Genomic DNA, 20314 nt, shown 5'->3' with positions numbered 1-20314 from the left:
ATTGGATTAAATAACTCAATGCAGAGCATGAAATCCGCAGAAAATAGTAATTTTCTCCGTAATTTGAAGATTAAGCGAAATTATGTACATAACAAACGTTGTTTAAAATGAAGGTAAGTTTTACAAAAGGTCTACGGGTTTAAAAAAACAGTAGGAGCTGAAATTAAAAAAATACAGTTCAGGTCTTACTATAAACCGCCAGACTTTTTAGTAATTTTGGAATCATATGCATGTCTAAACCTGCTCCTCGATGAGTATACCCTAAATATGAAGTCTGGCCGGGAGCTATCCAGCCGTTTCGCCGTGAGAGGGAAACCTCTGTCGCTTTCATATTGTCAAAACCAAGGGTGATAGAGAGACAGGTCAATAAAAGTAATACATTTATTCGAGCCCACACTATAAGACAGTGCACTCTAAACACATCTCGCCAGGACAGGCATAGTCTCATAAATATGAACTAAAAATTACGTCATTCATTTATGTGCTGTGAAAGCACATGGGTGGATTTAGACTCAAAAGCCCTAGCTAGGAAATTAGATTGTGAGAGGGTACCGAGCTCGATAGCTGCAGTCGCTTAAGTGCGGCCAATATCCAGTAATTGGGGGATAGTGGGTTCGAGCCACATTATCGGCAGCCCTGAAGATGGTTTTCCTTGGTTTCCCATTTTCACACCAGGCAAATGCCGGGGCTGTACCTTAATTAAGGCCGCGGCCGCTTCCTTCCAATTCCTAGGCCTTTCCTATCCCATCGCCGCCATAAGACATATCTGTGTCGGTGCGACGTAAAGCAAATAGAAAAAAAAGTAGAGATTGTGAGAATGGTTGGAATTCTTTACTAAGTGGAAATCTACTTTCACATTTTCACGTCAGTAATGGATATTGTTCCCTTTCATATGAAGAATATTTTGTTGGCGAAACACATAACCATTATTTGAGTTCAGAATTGCTCATGGTAAGTTGCAAACCAAGTGTTTGTAAGAAGAACCTTGCACCCAGTAAATGAGTTCAGTGTTTTATTACGAGTTTTATACCAATACTTGGCTTATTGAGTTATAAGAAGACCATGAAGTCTTTCTTCTAGTGCTTGGTCGTAACTTCAAACACTGGCAGTCGGCCTTATTCGTTCACAAATGTTCTGTATTTGTATTGCATTGGTACCTTTCCTGTATAACGATAGGTGGTATAGATAAATTCCATAACACCGGATACCAATCCAGACATTATTCTTTCATAAATTAAACAATCGGCATATGCATCAAATTAATCCACAGGTTGCGAACCAGCCATAAAGGCTGTTCTATAAGAATCATGGATGTTAAATGGAGAGGGAGCACGGTATTTCATATCACCTATTCCCCAACAGACAGAGTATGGTCTAGCTGCTCCATTATTACTTCCAAATCACTGCCGTTAGCTTCCTGATACTCTGATATTAATACAATTGAGGTGCTGAATTCGAGAGTGGTGGTGGTGATGATTATTGTCTTAAGAGGAAGTAAAACTAGGCAACGATCCTCAATATAACACTGATGGGAGAGAAAAAGTTGAAAGGATCCAACACTTGGAAAAATGAAGGTATCGGCCAAAAAGGCAAGGGACACGAAGGGCGTGAAAATTACTCCCGAGGATTCACAACCCAATACTGTCGGGGTCGAAAAGAACAAGAGTTGACCAAGAGAGTTTGGATAGGATAGAAGTAAGTAAGAAGCCTGGCACAAGTAAGTGGAAGCAATGCCAGGACTCAGCTAAGGGCCCCGTGGTCACCAAGCAACACTCCCAAGATGAGATCCCCAGGGGTTCTTATAGTCGCCCCTTATGCGAGGCAGGGGATTCCGCTGGTGTTATTCTACCGCCCCCATCCAGAGGGGGAGCTGAATTTGAGAAAATCTCGTATGATGAAGCTATATTTACAGGTACCTACATCACTAACTCTACACAAATTTTATGCTGTGAACGATTTAATCTGTCAGAATTTGCACAATCATCATTACCATAATTGGAAAATATTTCCCCTCCTTGTTTCTGGTAGTCTTACAGAAACATCAAATTCAGAGTCTGGAATGTCTGAAAGATTGGATATTTCAACCTCATCTAGAATTCGTGCTACAGTCAGCCGCTTTACTCTGCTATGAAGTACAGAGCAATTAACAAATCCTAAGTTAATGTGTGCGTGCATTATCATTGTATAGCGTCCGACTCGTTGGCTGAACGGTGAGCGTACTGGACTTCGGTTCAGAGGGTCCCGGGTTCGATTTTCGGCCGGGTCGGGGATTTTAATTTTCATTGGTTAATTCCAATGGCCCGGGGGCTGGGTGTTTGTGCTGTCCCCAACATCCCTGCAACTCACACACCACACATAACACTGTCCTCCACCACAATAACACGCAGTTCCCTACACATGGCAGATGCCGCCCACCCTCATCGGAGGGTCTGCCTTACAAGAGCTGCACTCGGCTAGAAATAGCCACACGAAATTATATATATCATTGTATAGCGAAAACGTAAGCAAGTGTTATTCTATTTCTTCTTCTTATTTCCGTGTCTGGTTCAAACTTTGTCCAATAGCAAGTGGCTGATACCGTCTTGTCTTTTCTTAGGGCAAATCGACCATAGAGCAAGGAACGTAAAGCAAGAGCGTACTAGCAGAGAGCACCATCTATGTAGGCCAGAAGGTATCTGCATCACATGAGAGGAGATCCTATTTTCTTAAATAGACCTGACATCTAGATACTCATACTCTTGGGCGATTTAATGTTCTCCAAAGTAGATAAGAGAGCTCTCAACCTTTCGCAAAAATTCTTTCTTGGCTTTCAGAAAAGTGTCATCCAGCTCGTTGCCTGCGAAATGATCGAATCACGCTACATACAAATAATAATACTGGAAATACTAAGCAAAGTACACAAACATCATGTATTTTATGTATGTTAATCAAGTTTATTCTGTAACGTACTGCAAAGTCAGTTATGTTGACATGATTTACAAATAATTCTACTTACGTTCTTCATCCTTGTCCAGACGACTTGTATGAATTCCAAACCAAGTACGATGGAAAATCATTAACAAAATTGCGCGCACTGATCGTGAAAAACGTATCGTGGTTCGCTGATATTTTCTGGTTATAGTTGACAATGCAACAGTGTAACCCAAACGAGCAAAATTGAATGGGCTGGAAATTACCCACCTGAGCAAAAATGGTTTACTATTTGAGAGTACGAAAACATAATATCTGGTATCTTCTGTCTTCTAGGGAACAATAAAACACTGAACTAACGAACAGTGTGACAGGATAGTTATGCTGAGATTACTTACAAGAAGGAAATACAATGTTCTCCTTACTGGCCATGAAGGTATCGGTAGGAGTACGAGATAAATTCATGCACTACTTTTTAAAGGGTGAAATGCCTCACGATCGTTATTCCCAGAAATTTACTCTCTTCTGGCGCATGTTGGGACATCTGCTACTAAATTTTCTTTTCCGCCCCCGTCCTAGCGTGTCATGAAGGTCTTGTTTATAACGTTTTACAATCTAGTGTTGCATCAGTTAGTTTCCTTTAAAGTCATCATGAAACCCCGCCATTTGACTTCGTTTAGGTATTAGATTGCATTACATATAAATCCATCCGACTGACTGTTTCATGGTTTTATTTTGAAAAATTCACTAGAAATTACATTTTTAAAATAGGTAAGTTTTAGGAATAAGATATATTTTTGCTTTAACCCAATACAATTTGTAAAAGATATGGCCAAACAATTAATTGTGACATACTTCTTTATTGAAGCATAATGCTGAAATATGCCATTTTTTAAGATTTTCGAAGTATTTATTACACGTTAAAAACATTAAAACCTACTAATGTGTTGGTGTGGCATGCCACAGAAGTTGTGCACGCGTGACATATGTTCGCCATCCCTGCTCTAGGCTATAACTCCGTTCCCCAGGCCAGGAGATCTGTATCGGAGAAGATGTGCGGATAAGGTGAGAGGGTTGGCAGCCGTGGCCTATACTAGTAACATTCCCGCCATTCGCCGTAGTGCAGGAGAATGGAATACCACGGAAAACCATTCTTAGGAGAGCCTACGGTGGGTCCAGCCCCTATCAGTATCCCGAATACAGAGGCGCAGAAATACGGTAGAGCCGTGGCTACCTCTCCTCTGCTCGGTTTGCAGAGCTGTCGGTCCGCGGACCAGCCGTGGCCACTTGTAGGCCGAGATCTTCTCTGCAACCGCCGCCGAAATAGAGTGGGAGAAGCTCAGGGCTATACTGTATATGTATACTTCACCGTATACGGTAGCCTCATTTCTAGGTGTCTAGACTTCCAGGCGTGAAATCGAACTATTGCTTGGACACCCTCCAACAACCTTACGCAAATTCTAGTTTATTTCAACGTTATTATCACGTAAATAAATACATATCGCTCAGCACTGTACCAACTACATATGTTTTGTTACATTTTCTTCATACCACACAAATAAATAGTCTACATCAAATCGCGTATGTGAGTTACTTTCTATCAATATTTGTGTAACTCCTCTTACATTTCTCTTATTTTGACAATCCACATTTTTGGAATAGAGTAGAACTCTATTTCTCGAGAGAGAAAACGAAATATTTTTGGGTTTAAAATATGGTTCAGACACATTTGTTCTTCTTAGGACGATAAAATGCATAATCTTCTGTGACGTATTGATCAGTCTCTTTCTTCCAACTTGAATGTCAGTGGATTCACAACCATGTTGATAAAGTTTGATTTTAGTTTGAGTTCACGGTCGTACTCCAGATGGAAATTGCGGAAAACCTGGAATAGAAAAGACAGTGAATATATGAAAGAAACATTGATCGACCAAGTTGGGAATTTATATAAAATATGCACACTCTAAGAAATTAATAAAAGTGTTTATGATCTTGTTGCTGATGCTGTTTATTGTTGCGCTAAGAGGAATAACGACAGTATTATCATCCATTCGTAACAATGATTATAGAGGAAAGAGAATGCGATACAAATTGTTGAACTACAAGGTACCTTCAAAGTGAAATCTGTCTGCAAACGAATAAGGGTAGAAAATCTCCAGGACGAGGAAATTAGACAGAAGTACATGGATATGATTAGTGAGAAGTTTCGAACAGTAGACAGTAAGCAGGTTCAGGATATAGAAAGAAAATGGGCGGCATACAGGAATGCTGTAGTAGAAACAGCAAGGTACAGTGACTCTATATGTACAGTGTGGCCAAGTCCAGTCCAGCCACCATGTTTTAGCCAAGTTCTCGATCAGCTGATAGATGAAGGGGAGTGATATTATTATTGTTTCAATAAAGAATAGAGTAGTTCAATATTTTAAGATGTTATTTGTTTTGCTTATACTGTGTGTATATAGGCCCATCAGTATTTGTTATATTCAGAGTCTGGCTAACTGGTGTAAGACTTCAGAATTTATATTTACACGTCGTATAAATGACACAATTACTTGTTCGATATTGTGTGTTGGCAGCTAGGCCTATTACATTTATGTTATAATACATGTAGCATAAAATAGTATAGTCATTGTTTTGAATAATGTATGTAATGCCTGTAAAGTTGGCCTGTATTTAAATTTAAAAATTAACATTACCCTATTCCAGGTTTTATTTTAACATAATATAACATGACATATTGTACCATTCTACTCCTGGTACTAATATAAATAATGACGAAAACCTGTTACTCTTTAGTGGTGAAACCAAGTAACTGTCATAGTCCCCAGGTAGGTGCGTATAAAGCTCTGTTAATGACGGGTACGGTTTGAGCCCCGCAATGAGCAATTCAATATTGGTATCGCTATAAACTATAGTTTGAGAAAATACTACTTGTTGCGCGGTGAAGTAAAACAGATATCCTGGTCCCGGAGTACTTGTATATTCAGGACTCTGTTACCGATCACACGCGGTTCGATTCCCGTGATGTGCGTCTAATTCTGTGCCCTGTTCCGTTAGTACTGGTAGTTATCCGCTGTATTTTAAACATTCTATTTTCTACTATCGGTTTTGCTAATACATTTTTATTACTGTTAATAATTCTCTTTTTTTTCAACCGCTCTTCCCACAACTATGGGGCTGTGGGAGCGAACTGCGTCACGCATGTGGATTTTCCCCTGTCGAACGGCCGGATGTCCTTCTTGACGCCAATCCTATATGGAGGGATTTAATCACGATTGCGAGTTTCTGTGGTGGTTTGCAGTGCGGTAGAGTTGAAATCCCTGTCTGAGTACGATGGAAAACCTTGGAGGGTAAACAGATTAAGAAAGAAATAAAGATGATACCTCATGCGATGAAAATGAATGAGGCATAAATGACAGGGAGTGACCTTTCCTGTAACTTTTCTTATGAACAAGTTTCAGATTTTAGGGGATATTTGGAAATTTTTGAAAAATAATATAATCGTGAAAATCTGTTATTTTACCGTACACAGCAGAATCGCAAAAAACGTAAAAGATCGAAAATTATATTCTATTATATTTTAAACATCTTTCGTTATGTACAGGTTTTCAATACGGCGAGTATTTAACGGAGAAATCTGACGTTTACTGCCTTGGCCTCCATAAAATTACGAACGCATTTTGTTTTTATTTTTACCATTATATTGCATGAGACAACTCTGATCGTTGCTGGGAGCGTCTTATAATGTGCTGCTTTCAAAGCTGAAAACAAGCAATAGCCCAACTTCATTTTAAAACCCTTTCCGTATCTATTTTTGCACCTATAAGCACAACAGCCCGGCGTTATTTTCTTGCAATATCAGACCTCAGAAATACGTAAATGTACACACATTTCGAAACTAATAATAATAATAATCCCCCGTGTTTAATAAAAACATATAGTCGGTAGTATTTAAGTTAAAATAAGTAGCCTGTTCTTCGCTCTAACTGCATGAAGTGTGATCTTACCCTGTGCGGAATACGAGGTACATACGTTTATATGAGCTGACGGGGCATTTGGCTAAAACATGGCGGAGCCAATCAGAATGAAGCACTCGTTGGCCACACTGTACATATATAGTCACTGTACAGCAAGAGAATGCCTAGGAACAACTGTGTGTAAAAATGGGAAAAGGCGGACATCTTGATGGAATGACGAAGTGAAAGCAGCTTGTAAACGTAAAAAGAAGACTTATCAGAAATGGCTCCAAACAAGGGCAGAGGCAGACAGGGAATTGTACGTAGATGAAAGAAACAGAGCGAAACAAATAGTTGTTGAATCCAAAAAGAAATCGTGGGAAGATTTTGGTAATAACCTAGGAAGGCTAGCTCAAGCAGCAGGGTAACCTTTCTGGACAGTAACAAAGAATCTTAGGAAGGGAGGGAAAAGGGAAATGAACAGTGTTCTGAGTAATTCAGGTTAACTCATAATAGATCCCAGGGAATCATTGGAGAGGTGGAGGGAATATTTTGAACATCATCTCAATGTAAAAGGAAATCTTCCTGGTCGTGTGGCGAACAGCCAAGCTCATTAGGAGGAGGAAAATTATGTTGGTGAAATTACACTCGAGGAAGTGGAAAGGATGCTAAATAAACTCTATTGTCAAAAAGCAGCAGGAATATATGAAAATAGACCTGAAATGGTGAAGTATAGTGGGAAGGCAGGGATGAAATTGCTTCATAGGGTAGTAAGATTAGCATGGAGTGTCGGTAAGGTACCTTCAGATTGGGCAAAAGCAGTAATTGCACCTATCTATAAGCAAGGGAACAGGAAGAATTGCAACAACTATCGAGGTATCTCATTGATTAGTATACCAGGCAAAGTATTCACTGGCATTTTGAAAGGGAGGGTGCGATCAGTAGTTGAGAGGAAGTTGGATGAAAACCAGTGTGGTTTCAGATCACAGAGAGGCTGTCAGGATCAGATTTCCAGTATGCGGCAGGTAATTGAAAAATGCTACGAGAAGAATAGGCAGTTGTGTTTATGTTTTGTGGATCTAGAGAAAGCATATGACAGGGTACCGAGGGAAAATATGTTCGCTATATTGGGGAACTATGGAATTAAAGGTAGATTATTAAAATCAATCAAAGGCATTTATGTTGACAATTGGGCTTCAGTGAGAATTGATGGTAGAATGAATACCTGGTTCTGTGTACTTACAGGGGTTAGACAAGGCTGTAATCTTTCACCTTTGCAGGTTGTAGTTTACATGGATCATCTGCTGAAAGGTATAAATTGGCAGGGAGGGATTCAGTCAGGTGGAAATGTAGTAGGCAGTCTGGCCTATGCTGACGACTTGGTCTTAAGGGGAGCCGGAGGTACCTATGCTGCCCATGTTAAAATGATGAAATTTAAGGAACAGTTATGGGAAAACTATTACTTCTATTAATTTGAAAATTCGTCAGAAATACAGTGGTTCAGTCTTGAAGTGAGGACGGGGGGATTTTTTACTATCTTTTATAGCTTCTCTTGAATAATATTTTGTTACCAACCCTAATTTTTTTAAAAAAATGTTATATTTAATTATTTATACACTACTGAACATATTGTCAAATGGCTGTGTTAAAATGGACTTTCTACCACAAAGAGCACTATATAAAAGTTTCACCTGGCTATCTTGAGTGGTTGTTGAGAAATTGTTCCTTAAATTTAAAAAATCTAATTTACGGAAAATGGCCTCCAAAGTTTATCAATACATTCCTGCACTATAGGATGGATTGTCAGGGTCTTCTTCTTCTTCCTCCAAGAGGATTATTCTTCTTTTCAGTCCTGTTGTTCCGTCATATTTCATGTCCCTTTCTCTTCTTTCTGATTGGTCAGCGTAGCCGCCTTCCGTTCACAGGATACGGGGTCGATTCCAGAGCAGGTCAGAGATTTTAACCTCAAAATGGTAATTTTCCCCGGCTCGGGGACTGGATATTTGTACTGTCTCCAACATTCTTGTAACCCACACATAACAACATCCTCTTCTACAAAAACACGCAGTTCCCATACACGGTAGGTGCCACCCACCCTTGTTGGATTATCTGCCTTACAAGGGCTGCACCAGGCTAGAAATAATAATAATAACAATAATAATAATAATAATAATAATAATAATAATAATAATAATAATAATAATAATAATAATAATAATAATAATAATAATAATAATAATTGCTCAGTCTGTTTCCAGTCATTCGACCGGGTTAGGAATGTAATGAATGAAGCTCCCTCTAGCGGCGAGGATAAGCATTACTGTGCCGGCTGCCCACTTCCTCTGCAAGCACGTATAGAAACATCAATAATTCCACTTCTAGGGCGAGTAGAATGATAAATCAAAGTTTGCCTTGAAAAGGAATGTTCAACTTAATTTTAGTAGTAAAAATGAAATATCGTAATTTTTTGGATTTGACCACCTCCGGCTCCCCTTAATGGCAGATTGTGTCGAAAGCCTGCAGTCTAATATCTGGGAACTTGAAAATAGGTGCAATGAGTATGGTATGAAAATTAGCTTTTCGAAGAATAAATTGATGTCAGTAGGTAAGAAATTCAACAGAATTTAATGTCAGCTTGGTGATACAAAGCTATAACAGGTAGATAATTTCATGTAATTAGGTTGTGTGTTCTCCCAGCATGGTAATATACTCGTAGTAAGTGAGATTGAATCAAGGTGTAGTAAAGCTGATGTAGTCAGCTCGCAGTTGCGATCAAGAGTATTCTGTAAGAAGGAAGTCAGTTCCCAGACCAAACTGTCTTTACATCGGTCTGTTTTCAGACCAACTTTGCTTTACGGGAGCGAAAGCTGGGTGGACTCAGGATATCTTATTCATAAGTTAGAAGTAACAGACATGAAAGTAGCGAGAATGATTGCTGGTACAAACAGGTGGGAACAATGGCAGGAGGGTACTCGGAATGAGAAAATAAAGGCTAATTTAGGATTGAACTCGATGGATGAAGTTGTACGCATAAACCGGCTTCGGTGGTGGGGTCATGTGAGGCGAATTGAGGACGATAGGTTACCTCCTCTGCGACGGAGGGTAAGAGAAGTAGAGGGAGACCGAGGCGACGATGGTTAGACTCAGTTTCTAACGATTTGAAGATAAGAGGTATAGAACTAAATGAGGTCACAGCACTAGTTGCAAATATAGGATTGTGGCGACGTTTAGTAATACACAGAGGCTTGCAGACTGAAAGCTGAAAGGTATAACAGTCTATAATGAAAATGTAGGTATGTTTCTATCTCCAACATTAAAAATTTGTTCTGCTTAGGATTCTTTTCTTCTTGAAAAACCGGTGTTTCCTTCGGAATAATTCTATGTCTCCCTTCATGTAGGTGGCTAGGTATCTAATTAGCAACACGTGATATGCAGTAACTGAAATTAAATTCCATATATTTCAAAATGATTTACCTTTGCAACCAATATCTCAATCTCGAGCTCAGCAAATCGCCGACCGATACACATTCTGGGTCCAAATCCAAACGGAAGAGCGACAAATGGATGAATCTTGTTATGTTCCTTCTCACCCTTTAGCCAGCGCTCAGGAATGAAGCGGTTTGCTTGTGGGAAGTTTTCTTCTTTGTTGGTGGCTACCATGTGATTGAGCAGGACCTCGGTCTGGAAATTTGAAACACACCTGATTGAATTCAGTATAGAGCCAATTACTTTGGTCAGAAATATGTTTTTAACATGGATTAAAATAACCAACATACAGTAATGCGTGTGTGCTGATCACGAATATAACATCGAAAAACCCTCAAAAAGCCACATCATTTTCAGAAATATATTCTATAGTCGGTGAACAGTAAAAAGTGTGTGAATTAACATAATACCTGGTTCCTTTCTTTAATGTAATTGTTTTGCATAATGATAAACGGGGTTAAAAGTCAGGTTGTGATTTTCAAAAATAGGAAAAGTCCTCTCAGTTTTAATTACTGCGATGATGGGGTGAAAGTTCCTTTTGGGGATCATTGTAAGTATCTGGATATTAATATAAGGAAAGATCATCATTGGGGTAATCACATAAATGAGATTGTCAATAATTGCACATGGTTTTGAGGGTGTTTAGGGGTTTTATTATGGATGTAAAGAGCAACGCATATAAGTCTATGGTAAGACCCCAACTAGAGTATGGATCCAGTGTATGGGACCCTCACCAGGATTACTTGATTCAAGAACTGGAAAAAATCCAAAGAAAAGCAGCTCGATTTGTTCTGGGTGATTTCCGACCAAAGAGGAGCGTTACAAAAATGTTGCAAAGTTTGGGCTGGGAAGAACTGGAAGAAAGAAGACGAGCTGCTCAACGAAGTGGTATGTTCCGAGCTGTCAGCGGAGAAAAAGCGTGGAATTACATTAGTCGACGAATAAGTTTGAGTGGCGTCTTTAAAAGTAGGAAAGATCACAATATGAAGGTAAAGTTGGAATTCAAGGGGACAAATTGGGGCAAATATTAATTTATAGGAAGGGGGGTTAGGGATTGGAATAACTTACCAAGGGACAAGTTCAATAAATTTCCAATATCATTGAAATCATTTAAGAAGAGACTAGGAAAACAACAGATAGGGAATCTGCCACCTGGTTGACCGCCCTAATTGCAGATCAGTACTGATTGATTGATTGATTGATTGATTGATTGATTGATTGATTGATTGATTGATTGATTGATTGATTGATTGATTGATTGATTGATTGATTGATTGATTGATTGATTGATTGATTGATTGATTGATTGATTGATTGATTGATTGATTGATTGATTGATTGATTGATTGATTGATTGATTGATTGATTGATTGATTGATTGATTGATTGATTGATTGATTGATTGATTGATTGATTGATTGATTGATTGATTGATTGATTGATTGATTGATTGATTGATTGATTGATTGATTGATTGATTGATGTACCTAATTACGAACAACATAAGAAGGGCGTAGGCTATTGCTTGCTTTAGGGGTTTAAGTAGGTGAGAGAGAATAAAGTTGTTACAACAGACAATAATTAGAACAGGGATGCTTAAATAATATTAAAATAAAATTGAATATCCTAACAATTCATCAGGTGTTAAATCTGTGCAATATACCCCCTAATTCCTATTTCTCTCCATCCATCAGGAAGTGAAAATTCTATTAGCCCCTCATTAATAAAAGTCTTCAGACTATGCTTGAAATTCCACTCAGGCTATCTTAATTCCCGCATATGGTTATACAGTACGTTGTTGTTTGCGTCATCACTCCAAGGACTGGTTTGTTGCAGCGCTCCATGCCACCCTATCCTGTGTTAATCCTTCAATTTCTACGTAACTACTACATCCTGCATCTGCTCTAATCTGATCGTCATAGCCATATCTTCGTCTACTCCTACCGTTCTTAACGCCTACGCTTTTCTCAAAAACTAACTCATCAAGTCTTCTCAGTATACCTCTCCTTCTCGTTAAATTTAGCCAAATCGATCTCCTCTCACCAATTGGTTTCAATATCTCTTCATTCGCGATTCGATCTACCCATCTCACCTTCAGCATTCTTCTGTATCACCACATTTCAAAAGATTATAATATTTTTCCTTCTGAGCTTGTTATCCTCCATGTTTCACTGCCATGCAATTTTACACTCCAAAAAATAGTATTCAAAAACAGATTTCTAATTCCTATATTAACGTTCGAAGTGAGGAAATTTATTTTCTTGAGAGAGAGTCTTGCATTCCTTCTGCTCGCCTACATTTTATGTCTTTACTTCTGCCACGGTTAGTTATTTTACTAACCAAGTAACAATTTTTCATCTACTTCTGTAAGACTTCATTTCCTAATCTAATATTTCCAGCATTATCTGACTTAGTTCGACTGCATTCCATTACTTTTGTTCTGGACTTATTTAATTTCATCCTGTATTTCTTCCCCCAACTCTCTGTCCATGCCATTCTGCAATTTCTCCAGATTTCATGAAGTCTAGGAAAAAATAATAATATTGTCGGCAAATATCAGGATTTTGATTTTCTCTACTTGGATTGTGATACCCTTCCCAAATTCATCTTTGATTTCCTTTACTGCCTGTTCTGTACATACATTGAGAAGCAGGGGTGACTAAATGGAACCTTGCCTCACTCCTTTCTGGATTGATGCTTCTTGTAAAAAACCTCGATTCTTATCACTACAGACCGACATTTTTTCAGATTTTAAGTAATTCGTCGTTATCGGTAGATATGCGTATTCTAGATCTACGAACGCTGTATACGTGGCTTTACCCTTCCCATTTCAGCCATCTGAAACCATATATAAAGTCAGGATTATTTAACTTTTCCTACATTTCTTATGAAGTCAAATTGATCTTCTCCCAACTCAGTTTCAACTTGTCTTTCCCTTCTTCTGTAAATAATACGTGTTAAAATTTTGCAGGCGTGAGATTCTAAACTAATGGTGCGGTAGTTTTCACAGTTATCATCGTCTGATTTATTGGGATTTGGTATAAAATATTCTGCCGAAAAGCGGATGGCCCATCAAAATTCTGTCAAATTATTTCTTCAAAATCGGGACCGCTATTTCATTAACATCAACACCTTCTTCTTGTTCCAGAACCATATCATCTACTTCCTCTAATTGATACAACCGTTGGATTTGTTCTCGCCATCTTTCTGCCTTGTCTTCTTTCCCTGGAAGTGGTTTTCTGTCTGAATTCTTAATATTTATACACTTAACTTTTCTTCCTTCGAAGGTTTCCTTGATTTTACGGCATGCAGAATTTACCTTTACTAGGACCATACAACCTTCAAACTCCTTGCACTTCTCACTCAGCCGTTCTTCCATGGCTGTCCTGCACGTTGTAGCCACTTCATTCTTTAATCGCCTGTATGCTTTTCTGCCCACCTATTCTTTTTACATTCTAATACAAACGTCGTTAATTTAATCAGGTCTAGTATCTTTTGTGTTAACCATTGATTCTTAGCAGCCATACTGACCTCATTCTTCACAACTGCAGATTATTTCTCTATTGTGCTTCCTTTAACCTTTTCATTTAGTCCTTGTGCAACACATTGATTGAAACAATCTCTCACACTAATTCAACTTGTCTAGGTCCCATCACTTTGCATTCCTTTCTTCAATTTCTTCAACTTCAGATGGCATTTCATGATCAACAAGTTGTGGTCAGAGTCCACGTCGTCTCCTGGGAAAGTCTTGCAATCTAACACCTGGTTTCTGAAATTCTGCATAATCATAATGAAGTCTTTTCCGGTTTCACTAAGAGATGGAGCCAGCGAACAGTACGCAGCGTATGAATTTGACACGTACGTCAGTTTGTTCGACTGACATTAACCTACCAACACACACAAGTTGAGCCGCCAAACACTAACGTCTGTGTTGTATCGTTCAGTGATCATGTTGACGTTTGTGCCTGAAAAAGCATTGCTTTTCTTATTTAATAAAAACGAAACAGGTGTCGAAAGTCATCGTTTGCTGGTAGAAATATATGGAGAACACGCTCCATTGATTAGAACATGTAAGACTTGGTTTCGACAATTTAAACGCGGTGATTTCAATGTTAAAGTCAGTGCGCTCACTGGTAGACCACAAAAGTGCGAAAACGATCAACAGCAATTGGCACGAGCATTAAATGAATCACAAGAAACAATCAGTAGACGTTTGCGAGCAATGGGGAAGATCAGTGTACTCGAAAAATGGGTCCCACACGATTTGAATGAACGGATGGAAAATCGCAAAGTCACTTGTGAAATGCTGCTTCAACTTGTCCGGCTCCATGGCCGAATGGTCAGCGTGCTGGCCTTTGGTTCAAGGAGCGCCGGGTTCGATTCCCGGCCGGGTCGGGTATTTTAACTATAATTGGTTATTTCCACTGGCTCGGGGACTGGGTGTGTGTGTCGTCCTTGAGCAGAAAATGAAACGAAAAGAAGGAAAGATTGAGAAAAGTAAGAAATAATGAGTAAAAATAAAAAAAGTTTAAAAAATAAAAAACGCCCCGAAAGAAAATCATTTCTGTACAGAATTGGATGGGTGACGAAAAATGGATTTATTTTGAAACCCCGAAGCGGAGAAAATCGTGGCTGTCACCTGGCGAAGCCAGTCCTTCAACACCAAGGCCAAATCGCTTCGACATGAATAACATGCTTTGTGTCTGTTGGGACCAGAGTGGCATTATGTATTATGAACTCTTGAAGGCCGGCGAAACCGTTAATGCACAACGCTATCGCCAACAAATGATTAATTTATATCAATCATTATCAAAATAGAACGGAATGGACGAGAAGACATGGCAAAGTGATTTAGTTACAAGACAATGCGACTCTTCACACAGTGAAACTAGTGAAAGACGCCTAGAAATCACTTGGATGTGACGTCCTTTCGCACCCGCCGTACTGCCCCGACCTGGCGCCATCTAACTATCACCTCTTCGCATCAATGGGGCAATCGATTGCAGAGCAGCACTTCAGCAATTTCGAGGAAGTTGGAAAATGGCTTGACGAACGGTTTGCCGCAAATGACAAGCAGTTTTTCTGGCATGGTATACATGACTTACCTTAAAGATGGGCGAAGTGTGCAGAAGCCGATGGCCAATATTTTGAAAAAGTAAAAATGAATTTTCCTTAAAAACTGGGTGTTTTCTTTACCACAAAACCTGCAAAAACTTATGCATACATCTGGTATTTGTTACCTTCCAGTGTCTCCAGGTCTCGCCCACGTGTATAGCCGTCGATTGTAGTGTTTGAACCAAATTATGACAGATGCAGATTTCAGCCAGCCTACTTCCTCTTTCATTTCTTTATTCCAATCCGAATTCTCCTACTGCGTTACCTTCTTTTCCTTAGCCTATCACTGAATTCAATCCTCCCACCACAATTACATTCTCGTCATCTTGTGCATATTTTATTAAACCTTCTAACTCTTCATATGTTCTTTACATTTTGCCATCACCGGCTGAACTATTAGGCATATACACGCACTATTGTGGTTGGTATTGCCTTGATGTCTATCTTTGCTAGTATTAGTAGCTTACTTGCTGCCCTCTTTTCTTATTCAATATTAACTTAATTCCTGCACTTCCCCTCTTCGATATTGTGTTGGTAATTCTACAGTCGCCTGACAAAAAATCCCGTCCTTCCTGCCAACTTACTTCACTTATATCAACTACTTTAGTCTATCCGTCTCCATTTTCAGATTCTCTAACCTACCAAAACGATTCAAACTTCTAACACTCAACGCTCCGACTCCCGGAATGTCCGTATCCATCTTCCTGATGTTTGGCCAAACTCGTGTAATCCCCACGCAGAGGTCCCAACTGCGGACAATTTTACCTCTAGAATATTTTAGCCTGGAAGAAACTACCATCAGTACATCATTCATACAGAGATATCCTCATGTTCTCGGGAGTTAGTTACGGCTGTAGTTTCCCGTTGCTTTAGGCCGTGTAGCAGTATCAACGCAGCTATGCCATGTTAAGTACTATCACAAGACATATCAGTCGATCATCTGGACTGCCACCCTTGCAACTTCCGAAAGGCTGCTACCCACTTTTTGATGAATCATTCGTTAGTCTGGTCTCTCGACAGATGCCCATCCTATATGGTTGCACCTGTGGCTCGGCTATCTGTATCGCTGGGACTCGCGACGAGGTTCATGGTTCACAATGGGGTATATGGCAATATACCACTTGTGAAACCGACAACGGTTTATGAAAGACATTTAATACAGTCAGGGAGAACTGAGGCATTATTGACTCATCAATGAGTATGAAAGCAGTTTTATTGCACTGTGGTAATCTCTCCCTCTCCAGTCGTTCCACTCATGACTGTGTATCGTGACCCAAGGACTTTGTTGTTTCTTTTATAAGCTGATACCATTCTGTACGTACTTGCGTTTTCCGGACAGTAACTCTCCATGGTAAGCACATGATCTCTCTTACTTGATCAACCCATCATTTTGCGACCCGTCCTCGTGTCCTTGTACCAGAAACTTTTCCTTGGACAATTAATTTTTCCACGTTGTCATCTTCTCTTCTCATAATGTGACCAAAGAATTGCAGTATTCTCTGGTACACAACTTGGCATAAACTTTCTTGTATTCCAATTTCCCGGATGACAGAATCATTTGTTCTCCTGGCTGTCCACGGTATTCTCAACATCCTTCTCCAACACCGCATTTCAAAGGCGTTGATTCGGTTCCTGTGTTTAGCTTTTATGGTGCAAGTTTCGCATCCATACAGGAAGATCGAGAACACAAGCGAATGGACTAATCTTTTCTTCGTATTCATAGATATTGCTCTATCTTGCCAGATCTTCTTTAATTTTGCCATAGCTGTACGTCCTAGAATAATGCGACGTTTGATTTCTTTTTCGCAGCTACTTTTATCCTCGATTATTGAACCAAGATAAGAAAATTGACAGACTGTTTGGAGATTGTTAAGGTGCTGTGGCAGGTGAATCTCTGCACCTTTGTTGACAATCATTAGTTTTGTCTTGTTCCCTATTGTAATATACACCTTTTAATCTAACAGTTCCTTCAGTAGATACAAAAGAAGCCACCGAATATATGTCTATTTTTTATTGAATACAATTAATTATCACGAACATCGGTGTGTCATTTGTGGCTATTAAATGTTAATAACGCTGTTGTTTCGATTACGGGGGCATTTACGAAGTTCTTCCCTTTTCATATTTGCAGGATAGCAAACAAACAGGAAAACATTATCTGGTGAATGACTGGCCTTTCAGAGTAAATTATAATCGTATTCCTGGTGAACATATGCTTTATACGAACCGCATAAGCGACCAGAAATAAGTACTACGACCCCCAATGCACTCAAATTTGGTTTCATGGTTGCTAATTAAGCGAAGTATGATATCCTTGGAAGATATACACCCGAGAAATGAGACGAATATTGTGTTTAAAATTGAAAATGAATCTGATTTAAAAATAAAAGGCAAAAACCTATCACACAAAACGTCATAAATTTCGGAATTCTCACTGTCATTCTCATTTTCAGCACGTGGAAAATTGGCAAGATGTAGTTTACTCATGTTACGGAAAGAAGAGACAAACATTTATGGAACAACATTTATTACTATTATTATTATTATTATTATTATTATTATTAATAATAATAATAATAATAATATTCAGACTTTTGTTCAGTTCTTTGCATGAGATATCGATTCTATATAGAACTTATTAACTTGAATCTTCGCTGGTTACAAGATATTACATTTTGTAAATTTTTACTCACCCCTTTAGGTATCCTGTAGTTACTTAGAACTACATCGTTTGCAATTTTACGCGCATTGCCTGCCGCAGTTGGTGAGAGCCTGAAAGAATATCACTCGAATTAATCAAGAAACTCTGTGAATATAATTCTGATGAATGGGCAGACTTAAACAGTGATGCTTGTTGGGTGGGAGAGGGGCAAAGAATGGAAATGTTGGAATAGTCAGGTTATAGTTTCACTCTCAGCTATATTACGGTTGTGATATGGTAGTCGCGCTGCCTGGCCGAGGTGGTAAAGGCGTGCTCAGTTCACCCTGAAGGACGCGGGTTCGATTCCCCGTCAGGAAGTCGAAGAATTGAAGAAACGACTTTGCCATTTCCGGAGGTGCATATGGCCCTGAGGTTCACTCAGCTTACACAAAAAATGTATGTTGCGTATTCAGCACAAAGGCTGGTTTGATCCTCTACAGTTCCGCCGAACAACTGTCATATATAGCCCAGACGTCACAGAAGAGGCATTCTAGGGAAATGACGAGTGAGGTAGTTTCCCGTTGCTTTCCTCACCAAATTGAGTACCAGGCTATTAGGTTATTTCCAGGGGTAAAGGCGGCCGGACGTAGAGCTAAACACTCTACCCCACGAAGCACCGAGGTTACGGATAGTGGAAGCCTTTACCTTCCACCCCTCCAAGGGGTCTGTGCGAAGAAAACTTTGCTTTATTTTGCTTTGTGGCATGGGAGACTGTCACTAGGGGAATTGTAAAAATAAATTATATATCTCTTTCAAACGGTTGTGAGGGAATTTAGGGGTTGTAGGAAGGCTGTAAATGAGAATACGTATAAGTTTCTGGTAAGATCGTAATTAGTGTATGGAACCCACGCCAGGATTACTTGACACGAGAAATGGTGAAGATCCAAAGAAAGTCAGTAGGAATTTCTGAGTATGGTTGCCGGAAAATAAAATAGTGTTAGGCAAATTTTGCTGACCTTAGGCTGGGAAGATTTGGAGACGAACTTCATGACTTGCTGGTGTGACCCTTGCTGTCAGTGAAGAGATGGCTTGGAATTAAATTAGTAGGATAGGTTATAATGTGAAGGAAAATTTGGAATTTCAGAGGACAAGTTGGGGCAAATATTCGTTCATGAGAAGAGGAACTATCGTCAGGAATAGTTTGCCTAGGGATATGTTGGACAAATTTCTAACTTCTGTGAAATTATTTATTGTTATTGTTATGCTTTATATTTACATGGCGTTACTCAGTTTATAACGCCTGCTATTCTGTCATCTATGTATGAAATGTACATACAATTTAACACACATTTTACATAACTGAGTACACACATACACTGGAATACAACGCTTTAAATAAAACACACAAAAAGAAAGAATAAAGAAACGAATATAAAGTAACCCAGAAAAATGAAAATTGTTGTAATTCATCAATGAAATAAAATTTGAAAAACATAATGACACACGGAATGAAATAACAAAGCATGAAAACAATATTCATGTACTTACACTCAACTTAATAGGTCCAAGTACCGCTGCCAACATTTCTTTTTAAATACCGGTTCAGATAGGGTGTTTCTTACGTCATGGCAACGAATCCCATGTTAGAATTGTACTGACAACAAAGAATTCTTGTAGAGGGAGGATCTGTGGTTAGGTATTTTTAGGGTTAGGTTACTTGCATCTCTGGGCTGAATGTTATGAATGGTTGATAACAACTGGAAAGAATCTCTTAGATAAGAGGGTGCCTGCCTGTATATTATTTTGAGGAATGGAAGCAATGAATGATAGCTACGACGCTAGTTTATTTTATACCAATTTAGCTCGTGGAAAACAGGAGTTATGAAATTTTGGAACGTTCAATATAAAGCGGACCCAAACATTTAAGAAAATAATACTGTAGGTGAACAACTGTTGGGGAATCTGCGACCTGGACGATGGCCCTAAATATAGATCAGTGGTGACTATGATTACTGAGTTACAAGAAGACCAATGTTAATATACTTCTGGGGGATGTAGTATTCCAATGCACTGTCTTCTGGCATATGTGAGAGAAAGATTTTCATTGCAAACATGAAAGGGGCTGGGGCATGAGCGATACAAATAGCTCCTTTACTTATGGAGCCACTTTCTGTGATGAACTTATTGGGTCAGTTGGATTTCAGTG

General features: G+C 39.1%; 2 protein-coding genes across 2 annotated transcripts in view; both read right to left on the bottom strand.

Annotated features, from left to right (window-relative positions):
- LOC136872036 (probable cytochrome P450 49a1) overlaps positions 1 to 20314 on the bottom strand; it is a 334038-nt gene that overhangs the window by 148957 nt on the left and 164767 nt on the right. The window lies entirely within an intron of this gene.
- The window catches only part of LOC137500422 (probable cytochrome P450 49a1), an 88926-nt gene continuing 72980 nt past the window's right edge, over positions 4369 to 20314 (bottom strand). Inside the window, exons 10-12 of the mRNA XM_068227307.1 lie at positions 18161 to 18239; positions 10341 to 10547; positions 4369 to 4795 (exon numbers count right to left, since the gene is read on the bottom strand). Coding sequence (XP_068083408.1) covers positions 4688 to 4795; positions 10341 to 10547; positions 18161 to 18239 — 394 coding nt within the window. The 3' untranslated portion in view covers positions 4369 to 4687. The remainder of the gene's footprint in view (positions 4796 to 10340; positions 10548 to 18160; positions 18240 to 20314) is intronic.

This window comes from Anabrus simplex, chromosome 4 (assembly GCF_040414725.1).
Source record: "Anabrus simplex isolate iqAnaSimp1 chromosome 4, ASM4041472v1, whole genome shotgun sequence".
NCBI lineage: Eukaryota > Metazoa > Arthropoda > Insecta > Orthoptera > Tettigoniidae > Anabrus > Anabrus simplex.
The sequence above is the reverse complement of the archived record's forward strand: the minus strand, read 5'-3'. Positions and strand labels throughout refer to the sequence as shown.